The 23267-nt window shown below is 38.5% G+C and overlaps 1 protein-coding gene and 1 non-coding gene across 12 annotated transcripts in view; both read left to right on the top strand.

Annotated features, from left to right (window-relative positions):
• TIA1 (TIA1 cytotoxic granule associated RNA binding protein) overlaps positions 1 to 19175 on the top strand; it is a 38554-nt gene extending 19379 nt beyond the window's left edge. For 2 of the 11 annotated variants that reach the window (XM_058667935.1, XM_058667927.1), the window contains 10 exons: positions 399 to 453; positions 626 to 658; positions 1827 to 1914; positions 5067 to 5142; positions 11670 to 11778; positions 12160 to 12255; positions 12374 to 12458; positions 14335 to 14458; positions 16484 to 16629; positions 18013 to 19175. In XM_058667935.1, the coding sequence (XP_058523918.1) occupies positions 399 to 453; positions 626 to 658; positions 1827 to 1914; positions 5067 to 5142; positions 11670 to 11778; positions 12160 to 12255; positions 12374 to 12458; positions 14335 to 14458; positions 16484 to 16629; positions 18013 to 18169 (969 nt within the window). In that variant the 3' untranslated portion in view covers positions 18170 to 19175. Of the gene's footprint in view, positions 1 to 398; positions 454 to 625; positions 659 to 1826; positions 1915 to 4289; positions 5143 to 11669; positions 11912 to 12159; positions 12256 to 12373; positions 12459 to 14334; positions 14459 to 16483; positions 16630 to 18008 lie in introns of those variants that run through there. The other 9 variants (XM_058667928.1, XM_058667930.1, XM_058667929.1 and 6 more) reach the window with 9 other exon arrangements.
• Positions 19176 to 22816: 3641 nt separating this feature from the next.
• LOC118760672 (U6 spliceosomal RNA) lies at positions 22817 to 22923 on the top strand. The gene has a single exon (XR_004996913.2). It is a non-coding gene; the product is annotated as a U6 spliceosomal RNA (small nuclear RNA).
• The last annotated feature ends 344 nt before the right edge of the window (positions 22924 to 23267 follow it).

Genomic DNA, 23267 nt, shown 5'->3' with positions numbered 1-23267 from the left:
CAAATTTGTTGAGATTGCACGTAAAAGTATCCTAATATTACTTTGGCTGGTATTTTCTAATTACTGTATAATATTTTGGGAATGCAAATTTTATTTGAATGTCAACTACAGTTAAGCATGTGCCGTTTGTTTTTCTTGCTCAGGTTTTGTAATTTGATGGAATGTTTTTATTATAGTTTAATAAATGTTTGCTTTATTAAAAAAAAAAAGAAACATATAGAAATAAGGATTTGTCAACATTTGCTGAAGTGTAGCATAGCTGAGCTTTGAACCATTTACTACATTGGTAGTCCCTTCAATGGTTCGTCTCAAACATAGACTTTCCTCTGTGTACATTGATGCAAATCTGATATTGAGCATTATTTGCATAAAGTGTAAATGTAGAAACATTTTTTTAGGAAGTCAAAGTGAATTGGGCAACGACCCCCAGCAGTCAAAAGAAAGATACAAGCAGTAAGTATATTTTATACTCTCTGGACATTTGTTTTTATTATACTCATTAGTTTTACTGTAAAGCATATAAACAGCATACATATTTGCAGTAATGTTTTGATCGTTATCCTAAGATATGATTGAATATGTTTGTGTTAATAAATTTAAGAACAAATCTAATCTTTGTCATCAGGTAGTACCGTTGTCAGCACACAGCGTTCACAAGGTAATTGTATCTTCTTAAACATAAAATGAAATATCTTGAAAGGGCATTCACTAACCACCTGACATGTTTGTGTTGATGTTGCGGGGAGGGAGAGGGATGTGGTGATGTTTCTGTTTGTCTCTGGCAGTATTTCCCCTTTCTGCCCAGTTTTGAGCAAGTGTGACTTGTCCACTGCTTTGGTACTAGTTCAAGTTCTGTGCCTTTGGTACCAATTGATGCCTTAGAAATACTTTGACCATCTAAAGGGCAAGATACCCTGCCTCCTTGAGATCTCCATCTGGGCTTCATATCCGGATCTTCCAAGGGCTTGAATTACTCCTAAAACTATTTTCCCTAAGAGCAGCAAATGTGTTGTTTAAGGCCTGCCAGAAAGGGGTAACTTCAAATACACTTTGTCAAAAACTGATATATATGTGTCTATTTTAAGTGTTGATCCAACCATTTTTCCGTTTTTACAAGAATTGTCTCTTTTTAAAACTTGAAATATGGGACGGTTATTTCTCTCCATTGCTTTTCGACGGTTTTGACATAAAGTGAAGGGATTACTGTTTTCATTCTGTTGCCTTCAGTCTTAGTTCACTTGCACATGGATTCACATAACTGAATGGTGTAATGTCTGGGCAACCAAAACTGTTGGCTTTTGAGAAAACTGTCAGATACTTTAACATCAAACTGTTGCAATGCAAGGTATTTCTTTGATTGTTCTTCACAAACTGTGGTTACTAAGTGTGTATCATGTAGCTAGCTTCAGTAAATTGTCTTAACTGAGGCAAATATAGTCTGTATAACCCACAACACCACTATTTTATTTTAAATTATGAAGTGTTACTATAGTGGTAAACTGAAAAAAAGTAAGCTACTATTAGAATGGTAATTATTACATTTGTTTTTTTGTGGAACTGAAGTTTATTTATTCTTAGTTCTTAGACCAGTGTAATGATTGACTTATCAATAGCAATACAAGTGTCAGTTCCAGCTAGATATGGAAATAGTTTTAGGAGATTCTTTTCTATTTGCTACTTGATTCATTGTGTTAAAATTCATTGACAATTTATATAGATATAGGCTAGTGTTTTATTTATACTTCATTATAAACCATAAGTTGTTTTAATACTTAAATTCTAAAGTTTTATTTTTCTTTTCACTTCCCCTTCCTTCTCCTTATAAGATCATTTCCATGTCTTTGTTGGTGATCTCAGCCCAGAAATTACAACTGAAGATATAAAAGCTGCTTTTGCCCCATTTGGAAGAATATCGTAAGTAACAAAAAATAAAATGTTTTTAGTTAAAAATAATCATATGTAATTTGAAAATAATTTTATTGTTAATTTTGGACACTGATTTTAACACTTGGATGTATTATGTTTAGAGATCACTTGAGAAATTCAGGTCCAAAAATTATTTTTTTATTGGTTAATAGATCTTTGGTCCACTTAGGCATTTGTGATACTTTTAAAAGTAGTATTAGCTTTTAAGAGACAAATTTTGCATTTAGTAATTCCCGTTTCTTGCATAAATGTCTTGCTAATTTAGTGATAATCTGGTAAACTAGGGCTATGACTAAGGAATTTAGATCATGTGGGCACTTGCACTATGCATTTTGTGTCAATGTAGTTTAACAAAAAGAACATAACAATTCAACCTGTTTAGAAATCAGTTCATGTTATTTTCTAGATATCCAACCCATTTCCCGTTTTTAACTGTTGACAAAATACTAGTGTCTTCTAGTATTTTTTGTGAAGCACTGTCTTGCTTGCATTTGTTATTAATCATACATTTTAGGCCCATTTTAACTATCTCACCAAGATAGCACTCATCATAGATGAACTTTAATATTTTGGAAGCACACCACATTGAAGTAAGAACAAGAAGCTGCTTAAAATTCCTAGCAGTAAGCGTTGAATTTAGAAAATAGTTTTTTTAGGGTTTCTGGTTGCTTTGTTATTGTTGCAGCTAGTAGAGTAGTACAATGAAAATGGCTAGCTGTGGTTTGGTTGGAACACGCAGGAGGGATGAGGTGAGGATGCTGGAAAGTGAATGTGCTTAGCACTGGGGAGGGATCTTGGAAGCTGTAGTCCATTGGTAAGAGAATGACAATGTGTTGTGATAAAGAATGGCCAACTTAGAAGGCATTCACAAAATTACTGTTTACAAGTAGATCGGGTGTATGACATTTTTTGTATATTTGATAACTGATTAGGATAGTAAAGTTTTAAATGTTGGAGTGTTTTTACTGTCCTAAAATCTTAACAGTGGTGAACTTTCTTTTAAGAAAATACCCTGACAATTCAAAATTAAAACAATAACAACAACAACAACAAAAAAAAAACAAAAAAGAAAGAAAAAAGAAAATACCTGTCAAGGAGGGCATTAAATTTCAGCCTCTCAAAGGTTCTATAAATCTCTGTTCAGATTTTTGGATGTTTTAATTTTGGTGTGAAGAATCATAAATTTCATCCTGTTTTCAGAGTGGTCACAGTGTGTGCAGATTAAGTGGCTGTTTTAGTAAATACTTGGAAGTATCTCTTTTTTTTGTTTTGTTTTGTTTTTTTTTTTGAAGTATCTTTTTGGAAATACAGGACTTTAGTTTGGGATTAGACAAAATCATTTCAGTATTTCTGAGTTTTAAGTAAATCTAACTGTCACATTTTAGGAGTTCCATGACTTTTTAGTTGTGGATTAGTAGTCTCTGCAATATCTCTTGATGTCATGTTTGTAGTCTGTAGATTTTCTGATTGTCCTGCATTGTTACACACACTTGTTTCCTTTGTAAAGCCCTTAGGTATTTTCAGTTACTGTACAAGAAGGCTTTAAAAAGCTGATAGAAAAATAGAGCTTAAAGACACTTTTTTTTAAACTGCAAAATGTATTTGAAGTTCATTTACAATTTTTCATTTTACACATTTTCCAGTAAGTTTTAAAAGACTCCATTTGTAATGTTTGAGCTTTAGGCTCTGCAGAGTATTAGCTTTCCAGTATTTAAGAGAACCATTTGGCAGTTAGTAGCATATTTCTGTTGACGTTCTTAAAGGTGTTGTGTTAATCGGGAGGATGGAAGATTCTTGAGATACTTTCTTAGAAAATGCCTAGAAGAGTGCTTGATTTATGGAAGGTGTAAAATAAATGACGTTATATTAAGATATTTAGTGTACAAATAAGCTTTCCCTCATGTACACCTATAAATCTTTTCTATTGCTTGCGTTTAGAGTACTGTAGTAACTGTTGGTAGACTGAATCCATCACCAAATTAAATGCATGTGTACCATACAGATAACTGGAGTGTCTTTACACACTGAAAGTGATTTATAATTAGTTTTCCTTTTTCCCGCCACCTCTTTGTCATTTTGACCTGAACACTTAATAAATCACTCCTAAATTGATCTAAAATGTGTTTGTATGTAATCCAATTAATATGAAATTTACATTGCATGGCTTTTTGACTTTTGTTGTAAAAGTGGCTGTTCTTATTCATGTGTCCTGAGGGAACAAGCATTGTAACATACTTGGATAACTTAAAAACAGATTGCCTATGAAGCAAGATTTCAGTCCAGTTTTTTGAGGTATGGAGTTTTAGCTGTCATGGCTGCATTTTTACTCAATCTCAAATAATAGGGCTCTGGTTATTTTGCAGAGTGTCTCTGAAGAATGGACAGAATTGCCCTGGCTAACTACAAGCTACGGTTCACAGTGGATAAATGTTGGCGTGCTTTTTTACTTTCTGACTTTTTAAAATTTTGCTTTTATATCTTGTAGTTTACAATCAATCTTAATATAAATGAATGCTATTAAGAAATTCCGTGTAAAATCTTTTCTTGTATAGTTTAAAACTCTAGTGTGTACTAGAATTTATCTCCAAGTGATTTAACAGTTCTGAAAATGTCAAGTTCTCAAAATTTACCCTAGTCCAAAAAGGGAATATAAAACTGATCTGAGAAAATGAAGTAATCAGTTTAGGAAATATATGCCTTTTAAAATCTTTTTAGTTTTCAGTTATCTATTTTGTTTTGAGTACTTAGGTGGAGTACTCATGATATCAAATCTCAAATTGTAAATCGCATGGTTAAAGAAAGCCATTCATTTAGTGTGACTGTGACCCTTATATGGGATAATTCACTTGAATAACTGCTTTTACCATGCTTAATCTTTAAAACTTTAAAAAACATTTGAAGTGGGAGCCGCTTTCTGTGCAACATACATATATTTAGGAAGTTAATGATTTGCATGTTTATAAAATTAAGCCTCATTTGCTGATAAATGATAAGTTTGATAGAATAAAAAGGGTGAATTTTCATTAAAGGCTCACTTTAATGAAGGTGAAGGAACATGAAATGAGTTGTTTGAAATTCTGTTTTATATCCTGAAGACAATTTACAAACCTAAATAAGCTTGTGATTGTTTCTGTTTTCAGAGACGCCCGAGTGGTAAAAGACATGACTACAGGAAAATCTAAGGGATATGGCTTTGTCTCCTTTTTCAACAAATGGGTGAGCTCAATCAGAAGCGCCTGTGTAGTGCTGGAAGAGTCAAGAATGGAAGCTGAGTTCATTCATCTGCCCTTTCATCTTCCTTTCGTCTGCCCTTTGCTCATGTCACTGAGAGTTGGCACCCATCCTAGGGGATTGTTATTTGGTTATTTATTCAACATTTGTTTCTCAGCATCTGATATATGCAAGGTGCTGATTTTCAGATTATAGAAAATAGAAATGTTTAAATTATTCTCCAAAGATGGTTGTTAATGATCTTATTTGTGGATATAATTCATCTCCTTTTATAGTTCTATATTAATTTTTTAAAAAGATTTATTTACTTATATTACAAAGTCAGATATACAGAGAGGAGGAGAGACAGAGAGGAAGATTTTCCATCCGATGATTCACTCCCCAAGTGAGCCGCAACGGCCGGTGCTGCGCCGATTAGATGCCGGGAACCTGGAACCTCTTCCGGGTCTCCCACACGGGTGCAGGGTCCCAAGGCATTGGGCTGCCCTCAACTGCTTTCCCAGGCCACAAGCAGGGAGCTGGACGGGAAGTGGAGCTGCCGGGATTAGAACCGGCGCCCATATGGGATCCTGGCATGTTCAAGGGGAGGACTTTAGCCGCTAGGCCATGCCACTGGGCCCAAGTTCCATATTAATTTAAAAGTAGGTACTAAAACACTCTGGTGGGAACTTTTTAATGTTTTGAAAATTTCTCATTTTTGCCTTTTGGTTCTATGAGCATTTATGAACACTAGTTTGCATTGGCTTGAAATTTCTGGTTGCTATTGGATAAAAGAATAGTGCAGTACTAATTATGGAAAGATTTCTACTGTGTATTGTTAGGTAAGGGGTTAGTTTGTGTATGAAGGAAGAGAGAAATTATTAGGAATGTATATGTGTTTCTCTGAAAGGACTAAGCAAGAACCCTGGATAGTGTTTCCTGTTTGGTGGTATAGGTCATGAGAACTAGACAGACGGAATTTAGAGAAGAAAGCTTCTTGCTACTTTTTTTTTTCTTTTGGAATTTATTTAATTTTAAGTCAGTTCCAGCAAGAGAGGGAGGGACAGAGCTATCTTCCATCCCCTGACTCATTCCCCAAATAGCCACAGAGGCTGAGACTGGTTCAGACCAAAGCCAGGAGCCGGGAGCTTCTTCCAGGTCTGCCAGGTAGGTGTCGGGGCCCAAGCATGTGACCTCTCCTCTGTTGGATGTAGAGAGCAAAATAAAACTGAAGCAGCCTGGACACAAACCAGTACCCATATGGGATGCTGATGTATCAGGCGGTGGTTTTACATGCTATACCACAACACTGGTTTCTATACTGTACTTTTTGAAAAATGCCTGTTTATTTTTATTTGAAAGGTAGAACAGGTGCCACCATTGTGATACAGCAGGTAAGGCTGTAGCCTACAACCCAGCATCCGTTTTTTTAAAAAAAATTTTGAATTATGTGGTACATTTCTGTATAGTCTGGGATTCCTCCCCCAAACTCCCACCCCCCGTCAGATTTTCCCATTTTGTTACAATAGTGTAGTCCTTCATAAGGAATCATAATTCTGTCAGTCTCTTATTTAAGTGTACCCTGACACTGTTGGTACAGACAACGTCAGACAGTCCAGCATCCCATTGTCTACACGTGTCCAACAGCTTCATTGGGAATCCATCTTTCGTCTGGAAGCAGGGATGCATGTTCCATTATACCCTCATGTCTGTATATGATAGATCTCAGTACTCCATCACTACATTACCATAAGTGAGAAGCCATGAAACAAGGTCAACAACCGGTATGAGTTAGAACAGCTACATCAACATCAACAACAAATTATAGCACCTTGAAAAAATAATGCGCCACTGAGTAACCAACACATGGGTGACAAAAAGGAAACACAGAAGTCTCTTGGGAAAAATGATGCCATCGTATAATTCATGAGCACGTGATGAATTCGACTAGAGAAAAGAGATTATTTGGAAGGAACCAAACTGAAATAAAAACATCAAACCACATGGGATACAGCCAAAAAAGCAAACAATCAAAAAACAGTGTGGATTGGACTATTGGAGTTACACTTTCCATGTTGGCTTCCTTATATAAGAGAGAATATATGGTATTTGTTCTTTTGTGATTGACAGATTTCACTGAGCATAATGGTCTCTAATTGGGACCACAACAACCCAGCATCCTATATGAGAAGTTGGATTTTCTCTGCTGTTATTAAACAGTATAGTTTTTGGGAAAAGTAGAAAAATAACCTGTAAAATAGTTTTATAGTCACAGTTTGAGTTCCTTAGAGAATTGATTGGCAGGTTTTTTTGTTTGTTGTTTTTTTTGTTTTGTTTTTTGATTGGCAGGTTTTTACAAGGCTTTTAGTTCCACTTAGGTAGTAGGTTAGGGGTTTTGACTGGACTCGGAACCCTTTTATCCATTTAAAGTTTTCTGGCGAGGCAGGTTAAGCCACCACATGAGATGCTAGCATTCCATATGAATGCCAGTTTAAGCTCCTGATGTTCCACTTCTGATCCTGCTTCCTGAAAATGGGCTGGGCGAGCGACAGAAGGTGGCTCAAGCTCTTGGCTCCCTGCCACCCACATAGGAGACCCAGAAGAAGCTCCTGACTGGATAGCCAGCCTGGCCTAACCCTGACCTTTGTGTCCATGGGGAGATCGAACCAGAGGATGGGAGATCTCTAGTAGTATCTGTCTCTCCCTCTCTATAACTCTGCTTTTCAAAATAAATAAAATAAATATGTAAAATGGTTATGTAATATAGACTTCTACTATGTAAAACTCAATATTGGAGGGCTGGCATGATGGCTCAATTAGCTAATACCTCCAGCTCAAAGTGCGAGCATCCCATAGGGGTGCCAGTTTATGTCTCAGCTGCTCCACTTCCCATCCAGCTTCCTGCCAGTGGCCTGGGAAAGCAGTTGAGGACGGCCCAAAGTCATGGAACTCTACCCCTGCATGGGAGACTGGAAGAAGCTCCTGGCTTCAGATTGGCTTACTCTGGCATTGTGGCCATTTGAGGAGTGCAGCAGCAGCAGATAGAAGATCTTTCTCTCCTTTTCTCTATAAATCTGCCTTTTCAATAAAAATAACTAAATCTTTAAAAAAAAGGAAACTCAAGATTAAATACATATTTATTAGGAACTAAAATCAAATTATTTTCATTTAGATGTCTCAAAAAGATCTGAAATTTAACATGTCCTAAGTGGAAGTCACTCTGTTCATCAAACCTTTGGGCCACTGCTCTACTTGTCTTTTTCTCCATTTCAGTAAATGCTAGCATTGTCCTTTCTACTTCTCAAGCCTGAATCTGAGAGTTATCTCTGATGACTCTCGGGTTGTGTACTGTGCCCTCCTCCCACTCACAGATCCCCAGTTCTGTTGGCTCTTTAGGTTTTGTCTTCTGTTGCACTGCTCCTGGACTGGCTTGTAACATTTTCTTTGTCTGGAATATTATAGCAATCTCATGAAGAGCTTTCTTTTTACTACCCACCTTCCAAAACCATCTCCTTTCTAGTACTAAATAGAAATGAATTAGAATGTGACCTTTTATTTTTGTTATTTTTTAAAATATTGTTTACATAATTGAGAGGGGTACATGCTTGTGTGGGCCTCTGATTAGGTTGGGCAGGGTTGAGGTATGGAGGAAGGTGAGTAGGATAAATGTTGAATTTTTTTTTTCTCCTGTGTCCCACAGGAGAAGAAGGGGAGAGGGTTGCTCTTTGCTGTCAAACTCCATCAGCACCCAGGATGGAGGACAGTCATTTGATGATGCCTTAGAGACCCCAGTATGGGGAATGGCGTTTAGAGGGTATTACTTCAGTCATTTTGATAGTTTTGAGATGTTTTGGCTTTGTTGCTCCAGGGTTGAAAAAATTTTCTCAAGGTCTGTTGTTTGACAGACTCACCCTAGTATACCCACTAAGCCAGGAATATGTTGCTAGCTTGGCCAGGAGAATTGTCCAACCTGTTCAGCTTTCCATCCTCTGATGAGGTTCTCTACATTCCCTGTTGGCCTAAGTGGGCTGGCCACCCTGTCCCCTGTGTGCATCTGGGCGTGCTGTACACGGCCTGGGCATCAGCAGCTGAGAAGGAGGCCCAATCCTGATACATGCACTCCAAGGTCAGCCCATTCATCCTGTGATTTTTCTCTGTGGCCAGGATCTGAGTCCAGTGATCTAGTTGGAGAGTACCCCCCAAGAAACCTTGCTTGGGTGACATCAGACTTGACTCTTATGTGTGCCAACCAGGTCTGTGACCTTCACCAGACAATGCAGCTGCCTCATTAGTTCCACCTCAGCCCCATATCTTACATGAACGGACAGGTGTTGGGGCCCGACCCAGCCAGCCCATCGCAGATCTGCTCATGTATACCAGTGGGTGCTGCGGCTTATCCGGGGGCACCCCCCATGGCCTACTTCTAGCCTGTTTTTGCATATGCCAGCTTCTGTTTCAGTCTAGGCTTGCCCAACCCACAACTCATCTGGTTATCATCACATTCATGAGTGCTGCAGCTATCTAATCCCAACCGGCCCCCAGACCCAGCCCACATGCACGCTGACACGTGCCACTGCCTTTTTCAGCCTAGCCCACCACCTATCCTCGTTCTCATGCTCACCAGCGATAGATACAGCCTAGCAGAGGAGTGCCTACAGTTCTTGTGCCATGCGTGCTCCCAGTCCTGGATCAGTGCCGGGGGCACTGAGGTCCAGCTTGACTTGGGTTACTTCCAGTCTTGGCACTTGCCAGCTGGTGAAGCCGCTTAACCCGGCTGGCCTGGACCCATTCTGGAGACAGTGACAGTCTAACTTAATATCTTCCCATTGCATTCTCTGGCGTTCTTCCTTTTTGCCCTCTAGATTCCACTAAAACTGTTCTTTCATGCTCTGCTTCAGATGTCTGCCAAACTCTTTTCTTGCCTTGACACACTCTGCAATGCTTGATCATCTTCTGGAACTTTGTTTCCCATAGTTTTGGCTTGGGTAGCTTCTGTGCCTCTCATTCTTAGCTTAAATGTCATTTCAGAAAGAACTTCCCTATTTCTGCTACCCAAATCTGTCCTCATGCCCGTATTCCCTGTCTCAGCATTTTGTTTCAGTTACGGGGCTGAACACAATTCATAATTGCTTCGTTGATCGTAAAACAGTTGACCCCTGTGTAGCAGTGTGCTTCTTTACGAGTGTATCCCCTCCTTAAGCTGGTGCCTACAGCATGGTCATGGGCCAGGATTTATGAATGAATGAGAAGCCAAAAACAATCACTAATAACTTTGGTGAATTGTGTAAAATAACATTTTCATTCCTAGCAGTCTGAGTTGTTTCATGAATTTTTTTTTAAAGATTTGTTTTACTTATTTGAAAGGCAGAGTTAGAGAGAGAGAGAGAGAAAGAAAATCTTCCATGTACTGGTTCACTCCCCAAATGGCCACAACAACCAGGCTAGGTCAGGCTGAAAGCAGGAGCTTCATTCTTGTCTCCCACACGGGTGCAGCGGCCAAGGACTTCATCTTCTGTTACCTTCCCAAGCACATTAGCAGGAAATGAAGTTGAAAGTGGAGCTGGGACTAAAACCAGCAGCCATATGGGGATGCTGACATTGCAGAAAATGGCTTAATCCATTAAGCCACAACTCTAGCCCCTTCATGAACTTTATGAAAGCCACTTCATTAGGGCTTTTGGGCTCATGACTTTTTCACATGATTGGCATTCCCAGAGTCTGCTATTCAAATAAAATAAAGATGTCTTCATTCATTTGTTAAGTCACTGTTTGGGCTTCTGACATTCCATATCAAGTGCTGACTTTCAGTCCCAGGGATTCTGCTTCGGGTCTGCCTTTCTATCAGTGCACATTCTGGCAAGCAACAGCAATGGCTCAGACATGTGGGTCCTTCTACACACGGGAAATCCAGACTGAGTTCTGGCCTCTTGGTTTTAGCCTACACATGCCGGGCTGTTGTTATAGGCGTTTCAAAGGAGTGAAACAGTGGATAGAAGATTCTTCCCATCTTTCTCTTGTATCTTCATATTAAATGAAAAAAATAAATAAAAATTGTTTCTAAAAAGGAAACAGCCCAGTGTTTTTGGCATGGCATGTTAAGCCTCCCTCTACCTGCAACAGTGGGATCTCTTATAGATGCCAGTTCCAACCCTAGCTGCTGCACTTCCCGTCCGTCTCCCTGCTAATACTCCTGGGAAAGCTCCAGAGCATTGGCCACATGCTTTAGCTCCTGCCGCTCACATGGAGACCCAGAAGAAGCGCCTGACCCCAGCCTGAGCCAACCCTAACTGTTGAGGCCGTCTGAGAACTGAACTAGCTATGGAAGATTCTAAATCTCCTTCTCTTAACTTTACCTTTCAGATAAATTTAAAAAAAAATTTTTTTTAAGGAAAAGGTAAGTAACCACTGCATTTTTGGAAAGCTATCTTATAGGCATTTTCACTTATGAAAAGCATGAGATTTCTGCTACTGCTAAAAATTCTCCAAACACCAACTGATGATGGCTTTTTTGTTCTTTCTGATGTTTGCAACAGGATGCTGAAAATGCCATTCAACAGATGGGTGGCCAGTGGCTTGGTGGAAGACAAATCAGAACTAACTGGGCAACCCGAAAACCTCCAGCTCCAAAGAGTACATATGAGTGTAGGTGTATTGGAGAAGAAAAGGAAATGTGGAATTGTGGAGAAAAATACGCTAGATTTTAAATGTTAGAGCTGTTCCCGGAGACTTGATGCAGAAATAGATGAGAAGCAAATCAAGACTACTGTGCAAAAATGTACTTAGTTTTCATTTTTGTAATTATATTATTTCTAATGTCAAGTCTCCTGTTAAGTAGAGAATATTGGGTGATGTTTTAGACATTTCGGGGGGAGGGTTACTCTTGAACCTAAATGTAATATGTATTATATATAGATTCTGATGACAGTAAATATTATTATTTAAAGTAGTGTAGTCAATGCCTTTTTTCTCTTTCGGGACATTTTACTTAATGCATTAAAACTAGAAAACTTTTTCTCTCCCCAGCAAATGCCAAACAGTTATCATATGATGAGGTTGTAAGCCAGTCTAGCCCAAGCAACTGTACAGTCTACTGTGGAGGTGTTACTTCTGGGCTAACAGGTATGAGACTTCTATCTGATGGTATCTGAAAGGCATTTTGTAAACAGAGAACCATAACATGTGAAGTCTATGTACGTATTTAATGTGGTTTCTTTCATTCTTGTTTTTTATCCAACAGAACAACTAATGCGTCAGACTTTTTCACCATTTGGACAAATAATGGAAATTCGAGTCTTTCCAGATAAAGGATACTCATTTGTTCGGTAGAGCTGATGTTTCTTCTTCTTTTTTTTTTTCCTCAAAACATTTTTTTCCCAAAATAACTTTTTAAAAAACATATATCTTCATATTACTTGGAAGTCATAGTTACAGAGAAAGAGGAAGAGACAGAGAGAGAGAGAGATCTTCCATCTGCTGGTTCACTGCTGAAATGGCCACAAATGACCGGAACTAAGCTGATTGGAAGCTTCTTCTAGGTCTCCCACATAGGTGTCTCGGCCCAAAGACTTGGATCATCCTCCACTGCTTTCTTAGGGCATAAGCAGGGAGCTCTATGAGAACTGGAACAGCTGGGACATGAACTAGCACCCGTATGGGATGCTGTTGCCACAGATTGAGGATTAGCTTGCTATGCCACTGCTCTACCTACCCTCACTCCTCAGTAACTTGAATTTTTAATTTTATAATGTCCTTTAAAAGTATCATGGATATAAGGAAATGAACATTTCTCTGATATGTAGCTTTTTTTTTTCTTATAACTCCTTCCAACCAAAAAAAAAAAGTGAAACACATGCTCTCTTAAAACAAGTTTTAGCCCGGTGCTGTAGCCTAGTGACTGAAGTCCTTGCCTTGCATGTACCAGAATCCCATATAGGGGCTCAGGTTCATGTCCAGGCTGCTTCACTTCCCTTCCAGCTGCCTGCTTGTAGCCTGGGAAAGCAGCAGAGGATGGCCCAAAGCCTTGGAACTGCACTCGTATAGAAGACCTGGAAGAAGCTCCTGGTTCCTGGCTTCAGATCGCTTAGGTCCGACCATTGCAGCCACTTCGGCAGTGAATCAGTGAACAGAAGATCTTTCTCTGTGTCTCTCCTTCACTTTGTAAAAATCTGACTTTCCAGTAAAAATAAATAAACAAATCTCCAGCTGTTGCGGTCAATTGGGGAGTGAATCATCAGACAGAAAGGTCTTCCACTCTGTCTCTCCTCCTCTCTGTATGTCTGACTTCGCAATAAAAATAAAAAAAAATTTTTTAGATTTTATTTTATTTTTACTGCAAGTGACCACAATGGCCGGTGCTGCGCCAATCCAAAGCCAGGACCCAGGAACTTCCTCCAGGTCTCCCACGCAGGTGCAGGGTCCCAAGGCTTTGGGCCATCTTCGACTGCTTTCCCAGGCCACAAGCAGGGAGCTGGATGGGAAGTGGAGCTGCCGGGATCAGAACCAGCGCCCATATGGGATCCTGGCATGTTCAAGGAGAAGACTTTAGCCGCTAGGCTATCATGCTGGGCCCAAAAATAAATAAATCTTTAAAATAAATAAATAAATCTTTTTTTGAAAGTTTCTATAGAATCCTAATATTTAAAAAAAATGTAAGATCTTAGAGCAAAACATAACAAAGAAAATATGCCATTTCAGGTAGGGATGAAGGAGAGGAGGAGGAAGGAATTACTATGCCTACCAAACTATATTATGTGAAATAATAAAAATAAATAAAAAGGAAAATATGTCACTTTTAATTGATTTGATTTATTCATGTATTTGAGAAAGTTACAGAGAAAGAGGGAAACAAAGAGATCTCCCATCTGCTGTTTCACTCCCCAGATAACCATAACAGCCAGTGCTGGGCCAGGTCAAAACCAAGAGTCTGTGGGTTAGTCCGGAGTCTTCCATACGTGTGCATGGGCCGTCTGCTGCTGCTTTTCCTGGTGCAGTAACAGGTAGCTAGATTGGAAGAGGAGTAGCCCAGTTTAAAACAGCACCCGTATGTGATACCAGCATTGAAGCGATAGCCTAACATGCTGTCCCACAACACCAGCACTCTTTATTGATTCTTATGTGTAGACTGCCTGTTTTATCTCAGGCTTACTTAGATTTTGAAAAATAAATTTTATTCATAAATGCTCTTTTTGTTTTCAATAGGTTCAACTCCCATGAAAGTGCAGCACATGCAATTGTTTCTGTTAATGGTACCTCCATTGAAGGTCATGTTGTGAAATGCTACTGGGGCAAAGAAACTCTTGACATAATAAATCCTGTACAACAGGTGAGGAGGTCGTTATGGGAAGGGTATTGCTGGGATGATACTGAGATTATTTTTAAAAACTTACTTATTTTTATTTGAAAGGCAGATTATACAGAAAAGGAAAAACCGAGAGAGAGAGATCTTCCACTGGTTCACTCCCCAAATAGCCACAAGAAGCAGAGCTGAGTGATCCAAAGCCAGGAGCCAGGATCCTCTTCTGGGTCTCTCACGTGGGTGCAAGGTCCCACTGATTTCCCAGGCCACATGCAGGGAGCTGGATGGGAAGTGGAGCTGCCAGGACATGAATGAGCGCCCATATAGGATGTCAGCATTTGCAGAGGGAGAACTAGCTGGTTGAGCCTGATCCCCTGAAATTATTTTAAAATAAGGTTTATTAATAATCCTTTTCTGATTCTTAGTGCAAGTGATAATATATAAAGGCTCTTCATTCATCTATTATATATTATAGTTCCAAAATGGTGATTATGGATTTCTTTTTTTTTTTTAAGATTTATTTATTTTTATTACAAAGTCAGATATACAGAGAGGAGCAGAGACAGAGAGAAACATCTTCTGTCTGATGTTGCACTCCCCAGGTGATCACAACGGTTGGTGCTATGCTGATCCAAAGCCAGGACCCAGGAACCTCTTCCAGGTCTCCCACGTGGGTGCAGGATCCCAAAGCTTTGGGTCGTCCTCGATTGCTTTCCCAAGCCACAAGCAGGGAGCTGGATGGGAAGTGGAGCTGCCGGGATTAGAACCAATGCCCATATGGGATCCCGGTGCATTCAAGGTGAGGACTTTAGCTGCTAGGCCACGCTGCCGGGCCCGATCATGGATTTCAATGGGGACATGAGGAGCGTGACTGTTGCTTCATGCTCATACAGTGGATTTTAAAATGCTATGGTCGGGCCCAGCGGTGTGGCCTAGCGGCTAAAGTCCTCACCTTGAAAGCCCCAGGATCCCATATGGGCGCCAGTTCTAATCCCGGCAGCTCCACTTCCCATCCAGCTCCCTGCTTGTGGCTTGGGAAAGCAGGAGAGGACAGCCCAAGGCTTTGGGACCCTGCACCCGCGTGGGAGACCCGGAAGAGGTTCCTGGTTCCCCTCATCGGATTGACGCGTACCGGCCCGTTGCAGCTCACTTGGGGAGTGAAACATCGGATGGAAGATCTTCCTCTCTGTCTCTCCTCCTCTCTGTATATCCGGCTTTCCAATAATAATAAAATCTTTAAAAAAAAAAATGCTATGGCAAACCTGCCAGGAAGTTAGGTCTTTTTGATATTTTAAATTTATTCACATAGTATTTGAAGAACTTGGAAGTATGTTTGACTTGAAATAGAAAAAATGATAATAAAGCTTCAAATAAACTTATAGGCATGGCATTTTCTCCCAGATGCAGCTGCCTTTTGTTTTCCCAGGCAGCTGTAGTGGCTCAGATTTGATCCCACCAAGATTTTTATTGAGAGTTCGTAAATAGAACTCCGAAATGGGAGTAAGAAAATCCCAAAGTACAGGTTTCTTAACCTGTATATAGGAATAAGTATTTTTTCTGTTTTTGGGACTTCAAGCATTTTTTAATTTTGTTTTAATTTTGTTCACTCAGTTGAGAGGGATGAGGAATAAGTAATCCTTATAAGCAGTTTACCAGAGAAACATTATGCCAAGTTAAATCTTTACTACCAGGTCATTACCTGATGCTTTACAGCGAAACTGCCGCTCAGTGGCTGGCGTCTTAGCCCTCGCAACAGGCTTCTGCTCTGCTCCAGCCATTGACACCATGGAGGGAGTGAATCAGCAGGTGGAAGATCTTCCTCTCTGTCTCTCCTTCTCTCTGTATATCTGACTTGCCAATGAAAATAAGTATCTTTAAAAACTCTGCCATTCTGAGCATCATTAGAGTCCACAAGAAATAATACCTCACTCTTCCTCTTTTTTAGCAGTAGTTCACTAAACTGTCAGTTTAATTGCAATGAGTGTTAGTGAGACTGTATATACAAACAACTCCAATGAATACTGAAAGATCTATTGTCCTTTTATTTAATAGCAGAATCAGGTTGGATATCCACAAGCTTATGGCCAGTGGGGCCAGTGGTATGGAAATGCACAACAGATTGGCCAGTATATGCCTAATGGCTGGCAAGTACCTGCGTATGGGATGTATGGCCAGCCATGGAACCAGCAGGGGTTTAAGTAAGTGTATTTCCTCTTTTCCTTTACTAACCTTTGAAACTGTTATAAGAAAGTTGAATTTATAGTTTTAAATATTTCTTTCAAATTTCGCCTAGAATTTGTTGCCTTGAATTGCACAGTCATAACTTTTAATAATGCTTGAAAATGGATCAACCAATTTTTTTAAAAGAAAATAAGAGCTTAATAATTATTAAAGTTTTTGTGTGGCTAATGTGATTTAGCCATGCTCAGGTACAATGTATTGATGCTGCTTTTGTGGGGGGTGTTTTTTGTTTGTTTGTTTGTTTGTTTGTTTTTCTGTACCAAAGGATTTGTATATTTATTTGTATATTATTATATTATATATCAAACTTCCTTATATGCCTTACCTTATAACTTTTTTTCATTTAAATATATTTATTTTATATATATTTTTTCATTTAAATATATTTATTTGTATATTATTATATTATATATCAAACTTCCTTATATGCCTTACCTTATAACTTTTTTTTCATTTAAATTCATTTTAAATGAATTAATTTCATTCATTAATTAATTAATTTCATTTTCATTTAAATTCTTGGAGGAAAAATTAAAATTTTCAGTTTAAAAAGAATTGTATTTGTAATGGTGAGAAAATGGTGTTTGAGTAACATAAATGTTTTTATTGTGCCAAATAACCAGGTTTCTTTCAGGTACTGAGTGGTTGACGTTAAGGCCCACTCAGAATGCGGTAGGCATTTTCCTTCGTCAGATGGGAGATGGGTTTTTCTGAATTCAAACAGGATAAATACAGGTTAAGGATACAATTTTTTAAGACTGCATTTTTCAAAATTTTATGTTTAAGATTTATTTATTTATTTGAAAGGCAGAGTTACAGAGAGAAGGAGTAACAGATTTTTGATCCACTGGCTCACTCCCAAAATGGCCACGATGGCTGGATCTGGGCCAATTCAAAGCCTTGGGCCTGGAGCTTCTTCCAGGCCTTCCCTTGGTTTCAGGGGCCTAAGCACTTGGACTATCTTCTGCTGCTTTCCCAGACACATTAGTAGGAAGCTGGATCAGAAATGGAGCAGCACCTGAATGCGATGCCGGAGCTGCAGGAGGCTGGCTTTAGCGCTATACCGCAACCCTGACCTCAAGGATGTCTTTTTTTTTTTTTTTAACTTGTAATTACTAGGGAGATGAAAATGCATACATTAAACTTTAAGATTGCTTGCTTTTAAGAAAAGAAAATATTGCTTTTACTTTGGGCTTGCCTAAAGTAAGTTACTTTTATATTGGGATTTTCAGAATTTAGTTCCCCTTCCCCAGTGTGTAGATTTGGTTTGCTGTATGTTGTTTTAATCCATGCATTTCCCCTCCCCTCTGCTTCTTGCCTTCATGTCCTCCTCCAGCCAGACGCCATCTTCTGCACCGTGGATGGGACCAAATTATGGCATGCAGCCGCCTCCAGGCCAGAACGGCAGCATGCTCCCCAGTCAGCCTGCCGGGTACCGAGTGGCGGGGTATGAGACCCAGTGAGAAAAGACTCCAGGAGCTCAAGCCAATGGCTTGAGGCTACAGGGAGTATAGGAAAGCGGTTGTTTACTTAAAGGATTTATCAAATCAGCCAGTGCAAATGTCAGATACAATGTATTTATTTAAAAGATTCATTTTTTTTAAATCATGAAATTACTTATCATCCACGTTGTTTTAAAAAGAAACAAGATGCTGGATGTCTACCAACTTTTGCCTTCATTACCTTTTTTGATAAAGTTTCTCAGATCCTTGTTTCAAATACAAATGCAGGGATTGCTGCCACTTTTTAAAAATGAAGAGGCAGAAAATTGCACAATGTTGAACTTTCCTCCACTAAAGTAGTATGCAGTTCTAGTTTGCATTCCTGATATGATTTAAAACATGTAATATAAAGATGCAAAAAAACAGACAAACCAAAACTGTGCGGAGTCTGGAAGATCTTTGTCATCTTCAGCTTATGCACAATTCTGTTCTAGGTTAAAAAAAGAAAAAATATTGTTTGAGCTATCCCATTTCCACTGCTAACCCCTTGGGAGTTTTTAAACTATATAAATTATTAGTTTACATCTTTTTTGTATCTACACTTTTTTCACAAATTTGTCTTGCCTTATTAAATTTCTGTAAGATACACTGAAACAGAAAACAATGATGTTCACTTAGATTGACTACTTTTCTCAGAGGGATTGATAATTGAATTCGTCTTGTTTTATATGAGAAGGTGCCTCAAGAATTTCCTGTTGGATTTGTTTAAAAAAGGATTTTTATCTTCTGTGTACCGGGAACTGTAAGAACAAAAACTTATTACTAAAGAAAAACCTCTGAAATGTGATAAGTTCTTATGCCGTGTTAATTTCATGTGTCAACTTCTACATTTACCTGTATTGTTTTATTATGTAAAATGTTTTAGCAGGTTAATACTTTGCACAGGTAGCAAACTTTGTGTGTCATTTCCTTGTTAAAGGCATCATGCAGATTTGACATGAGATTGATAAGGTTTTCAGCTGTTTTGCATGTGAACATCAAATACATACTTCGATAGTCTTCGAATACAAAGTCATCTGCTCTTGTTTTTATGTAAAGACAGAATATGCTTGTTTGCCATTTTCTAATTAGATTTACTTTTTAAAAAGAGTAAATCAACTTAATTTTAATATGTACAAATGATAGCTGTGAAACTGTAGAATATCTTTATGTCAGGCTTGGGGTCCACTGTGAACTCCAAAATTAGCCTGGAAGACCAGCCGGTCAAAGCATTTTTTTAAGTGTACAGAGGCCAAAACACTGAAGGAAAAAAAATGCGAAAGGAAAAAAAAAAATAACAACCACAGCAAAAAACGCAAACCTTAAAATCCTACCTCCTTAAACAGTCTTCAGAGAAGAGAGGCCTCATTGCAATCATCATTTGGATGGTTTTGGTACCTGCTCTCCTGGAGTTCCGATTTTGTATTTTGCTGTTTTTTTTATTTTCCAGTTGCTCCAAGCATTAAGACTGGAGCGTTGTTCACATTGTTCTCATTTTGAAGTTTCTAGTACATTTCAGAGTTTCTTAGAAAAGTTGTTGGGAGATTGGGTTTGGTTTTGTTTTTAGTGAAAGTCATCAACCTCCCTCTTTGACCCCCCCGAAAGGAAGGGTCAATATTTGGTGGCTCCTCAGACCTTCTAGAGCTCCAGGAATTTCACTGAGGACTAGAAAAGGCCTGTGACCTCTTGCATTTCCTGGCCTGCACCTTGCAGGTAGGAGCACAGCATCACACTGGGCTAAGCCAATACCCAGTCTTACCGTGTCTATCAGAGCCTGGGCAGGACAGCTGCACAGTCTGTCCCCTAGAGCTCATTCTATGCAGTTGTACTGATGTCTCATTAAGTCACTATGTATTTTTAAGTGTTGATACATTTAAAAAAATGTTTTATGGAAGATAAGTAAATTTTATACATACTTGGAAATTGTATTTCCTTGTTAACTTCTACAGATCAGGGCATGTAACCAAAAGCAGCTTAAATACTCAAAACAACAAGAAAAAAGGAAATCAGGAAACTATATTTAGACACTTCTAGCTTATGTTTTCATTTAAGGACCTTTACTGTTTTTCTCTTCTTAAAGAAAAACAAAAACAAACAAACAAAAACACCCACAATTTTTTTCCTGTACATCTCATGGACTGCAGGGTAAATTGTTTGAGTATAAATAACTAATCAAAATGAAAGTATGGTTTACTTTGATTTGGACTCCTCTAACGTAGCCACAGTTTTTACTAGCTGGTATGTTTTCACATTGCACAAACCTTACAATGAACTTTGACTACTTTTTGAGAAGGACATAGTAGTACTGACCATGCAAAGGTTACTGCTGAACAAACTTACATTGCAGGAACATTGTGAACTTTGGTTTAAGGTTCTGTTAAGATAAACCAAAGGTTTTTCAGTCGTAAAGTCAAATATCAGAAATATCGGAAATCAGGAAAGAAAATCAGAGTTCCTAACCTGATCTTTCCCTGCAGTGCGCATTCAGCGTTGACTTACTGCTACTGTAAAGAACTTGACTTGATTCACATTTAATGGGTCATTCATCCAGTGTTCTTTACCCTGTTTGCATATTAAAGTTCCTTTATGTTTTATATAACCTGTGGTATCTTCTTGCAGTGATTATTGTGTGTGACAGTTTTTTTGTCTAGTTGCATTGTTATATTCAGTTAGATATTTATTGATTTTTTTTTCTATCTTATTCTGGAAACTGCTGTTTGCCTTTGTTAGCTATTTAATACGACAAAGGATTAGCTTAATGTACCCAGGGTCTCATTTTTCTTACTCATATTATCTCTGTTTAAAATGAGGTTCACAGTCTAGTTTTTATTCTCCTGTTTTGTCCGTGTGTGTGTGTGTGTGTGTGTGTGTGTGTGTGCTACAGTCTGTTCCATTTGATAGGGCAGGTAATACAAACAGAATTGCACCTGCCATGAGAGTTAGATGTAGGTAATGTAGGGTGAACAACTGAACTAGAAAAGCAAAATATATTTTAAAAAAAATTTTAAAGCAGAAACTTTTTAATAAGAGTGACGATTTCCAAAAATACCTGCTTTGTAGTGAATTACTACATTTTATTCCAATTACTACATTTTGATTGTTATGTTCAGAGTTTGCAGCACATACCTCCAAAACCATGGATTTTAAGAACCTTAATAAAATGTCTGAATGTATTTCAAATGAATAAGATTTCTATTAACTAAATAAGAAATACTATTAATTAAATAAGAAGGAAATACAATTCTTCATTTCGGGACTGATTAATGTGGGTATAGGTTAGAAGGAATTAACTGTGAAATCTATAGGTATCAACAGTAGCATAGCTTAAGAGAAAGGGAGGTCCAGGGACTGCTACTGCTTGTCAGCCCATCTAAGATGGGTAGCCAGATGGTTAAACCTGTGTGCCACCCTGGCTTCAGAAGTCGAGTTTTTATCATGGTTGACATAGTAGTTACACTACAGCCTTTAAAATTGGAGGCCAACATTATTCCAATAAGATTTTGACTTTTTAAATCGATTTTGCCATATGGAAAATAAGGATGAAATACAAATTTGAATGCTGGATAATGAGATTCTTAGCTCCTTTCTTCTCCAGCTCTAGAATACCTAATGCCAAAGTGATACCCACCAGGCAGGTTGTCAGAAGATCTTTGGGTGGAAAAATTAAATGGCTCCCAGGAGAAAGGTAGGCCAAATGTCCACAGATCCCCTCCAGACAGGTTTTCAATGCTTAACTTCTGCATAGGAATAGCCAAATGTTGCCAGGAGCCAGACAAAACTTTTAGCCCTAATCAAAAATCAGTGCTCAAGAATTTGAAAATTTCCAAGAATCATATCCTCTGGTTAAGAGTAGACACAGTATTCACGAAATTAAAGCAGGATACTTGTAAAGTATCCAGTTAAGATTTAAAATATGAATGAATTCACTGAGAATGTTAAAAGACAAGACATTTCTCTCTTTAGGAGAGAAATCAAAAATGCAAAGAAAAAGTGAAGTCGATCAAGAAGTTTGATGAAAAACCTTTCAGGCTACAGGAAGAGAACTAAGAAAAAGATGAGTAGGAACTTTTTTTTAAAAGATCTATTCATTTTTATTGTAAAATCAGATATACAGAGAGAAGGAGATACACAGAAAGATCTTCCTTCTGCTGGTTCACTCCCAAGCAACGTCCAGAGCTGTGCCGATCCAAGGCCAGGAGCCAGGAACCTGTTCTGGTTCTCTACGTGTGTGCAGGGTCCCATGGCATTGGGCCGTCCTCCACTGCTTTCCCAGGCTACAAGCAGGGAGCTGGATGGGCAGTGGAGCAGCTGGGACACAAACAGGTGCCCATATGGGATCTAAGCATGTGCAAGGCGAGTATTTAGCCACCAATCTATTGTGCCTGGCCCGAAAAATAAATTAAAAAAAAATAATAATAAGCTACTACTGAATTAGCACACTGTTTAAAATTTAAAAAATCATACTAAGTTATGCCATAAACTAAAATACTCTAAGCGTTAACAAATGCTAAAAGACACACAGCAGCATTGGAAACCAGGGGACAATTGGATACTGCCTAAAAAGTTTGGGTGTATTATGTAACCAACTATACCATCATAAAGGACTATAGATGGACATTGTGATTTGTAGAACAGTGAACATAGGATAACAATTAATGGGATAGTGCTCGCTTCGGCAGCACATATACTAAAATTGGAATGATACAGAGAAGATTAGCATGGCCCCTGTGCAAGGATGACACGCAAATTCGTGAAGCGTTCCATATTTTTTCCAGCACATATCTCAGAGCATGCCCCACATCCAGGACTTGGAGTGGGCGGGAAACCAGGTGGGGCTTCTCCCTCAATATCCCCCTTTACCTCAGATACATGATGGAAACAATATGGACATAATAGTATTACCCACTTCCCTATCCCCCTGAACCTTTTTTTTTTTTTTTTTGCTTTTTCTTTCTTTAACTGTAATTAACTATGTAAAGATTGTCAACAACAATACAATAAAATAGATTAAAAAAATAATGGGGTATCATTTTTATGAGGACACTTGATTGGATGTACAAAACAAAAAGATAGTTTCAAACAAGGGTATAGAAACAATTGATGGGTTCCATAGA

The sequence above is a fragment of the Ochotona princeps genome, chromosome 8, assembly GCF_030435755.1.
Source record: "Ochotona princeps isolate mOchPri1 chromosome 8, mOchPri1.hap1, whole genome shotgun sequence".
In the NCBI taxonomy this organism is placed as follows: Eukaryota; Metazoa; Chordata; class Mammalia; order Lagomorpha; family Ochotonidae; genus Ochotona; species Ochotona princeps.
Note: the sequence above shows the minus strand (reverse complement) of the source record. Positions and strands in the feature narration are given on the sequence as shown.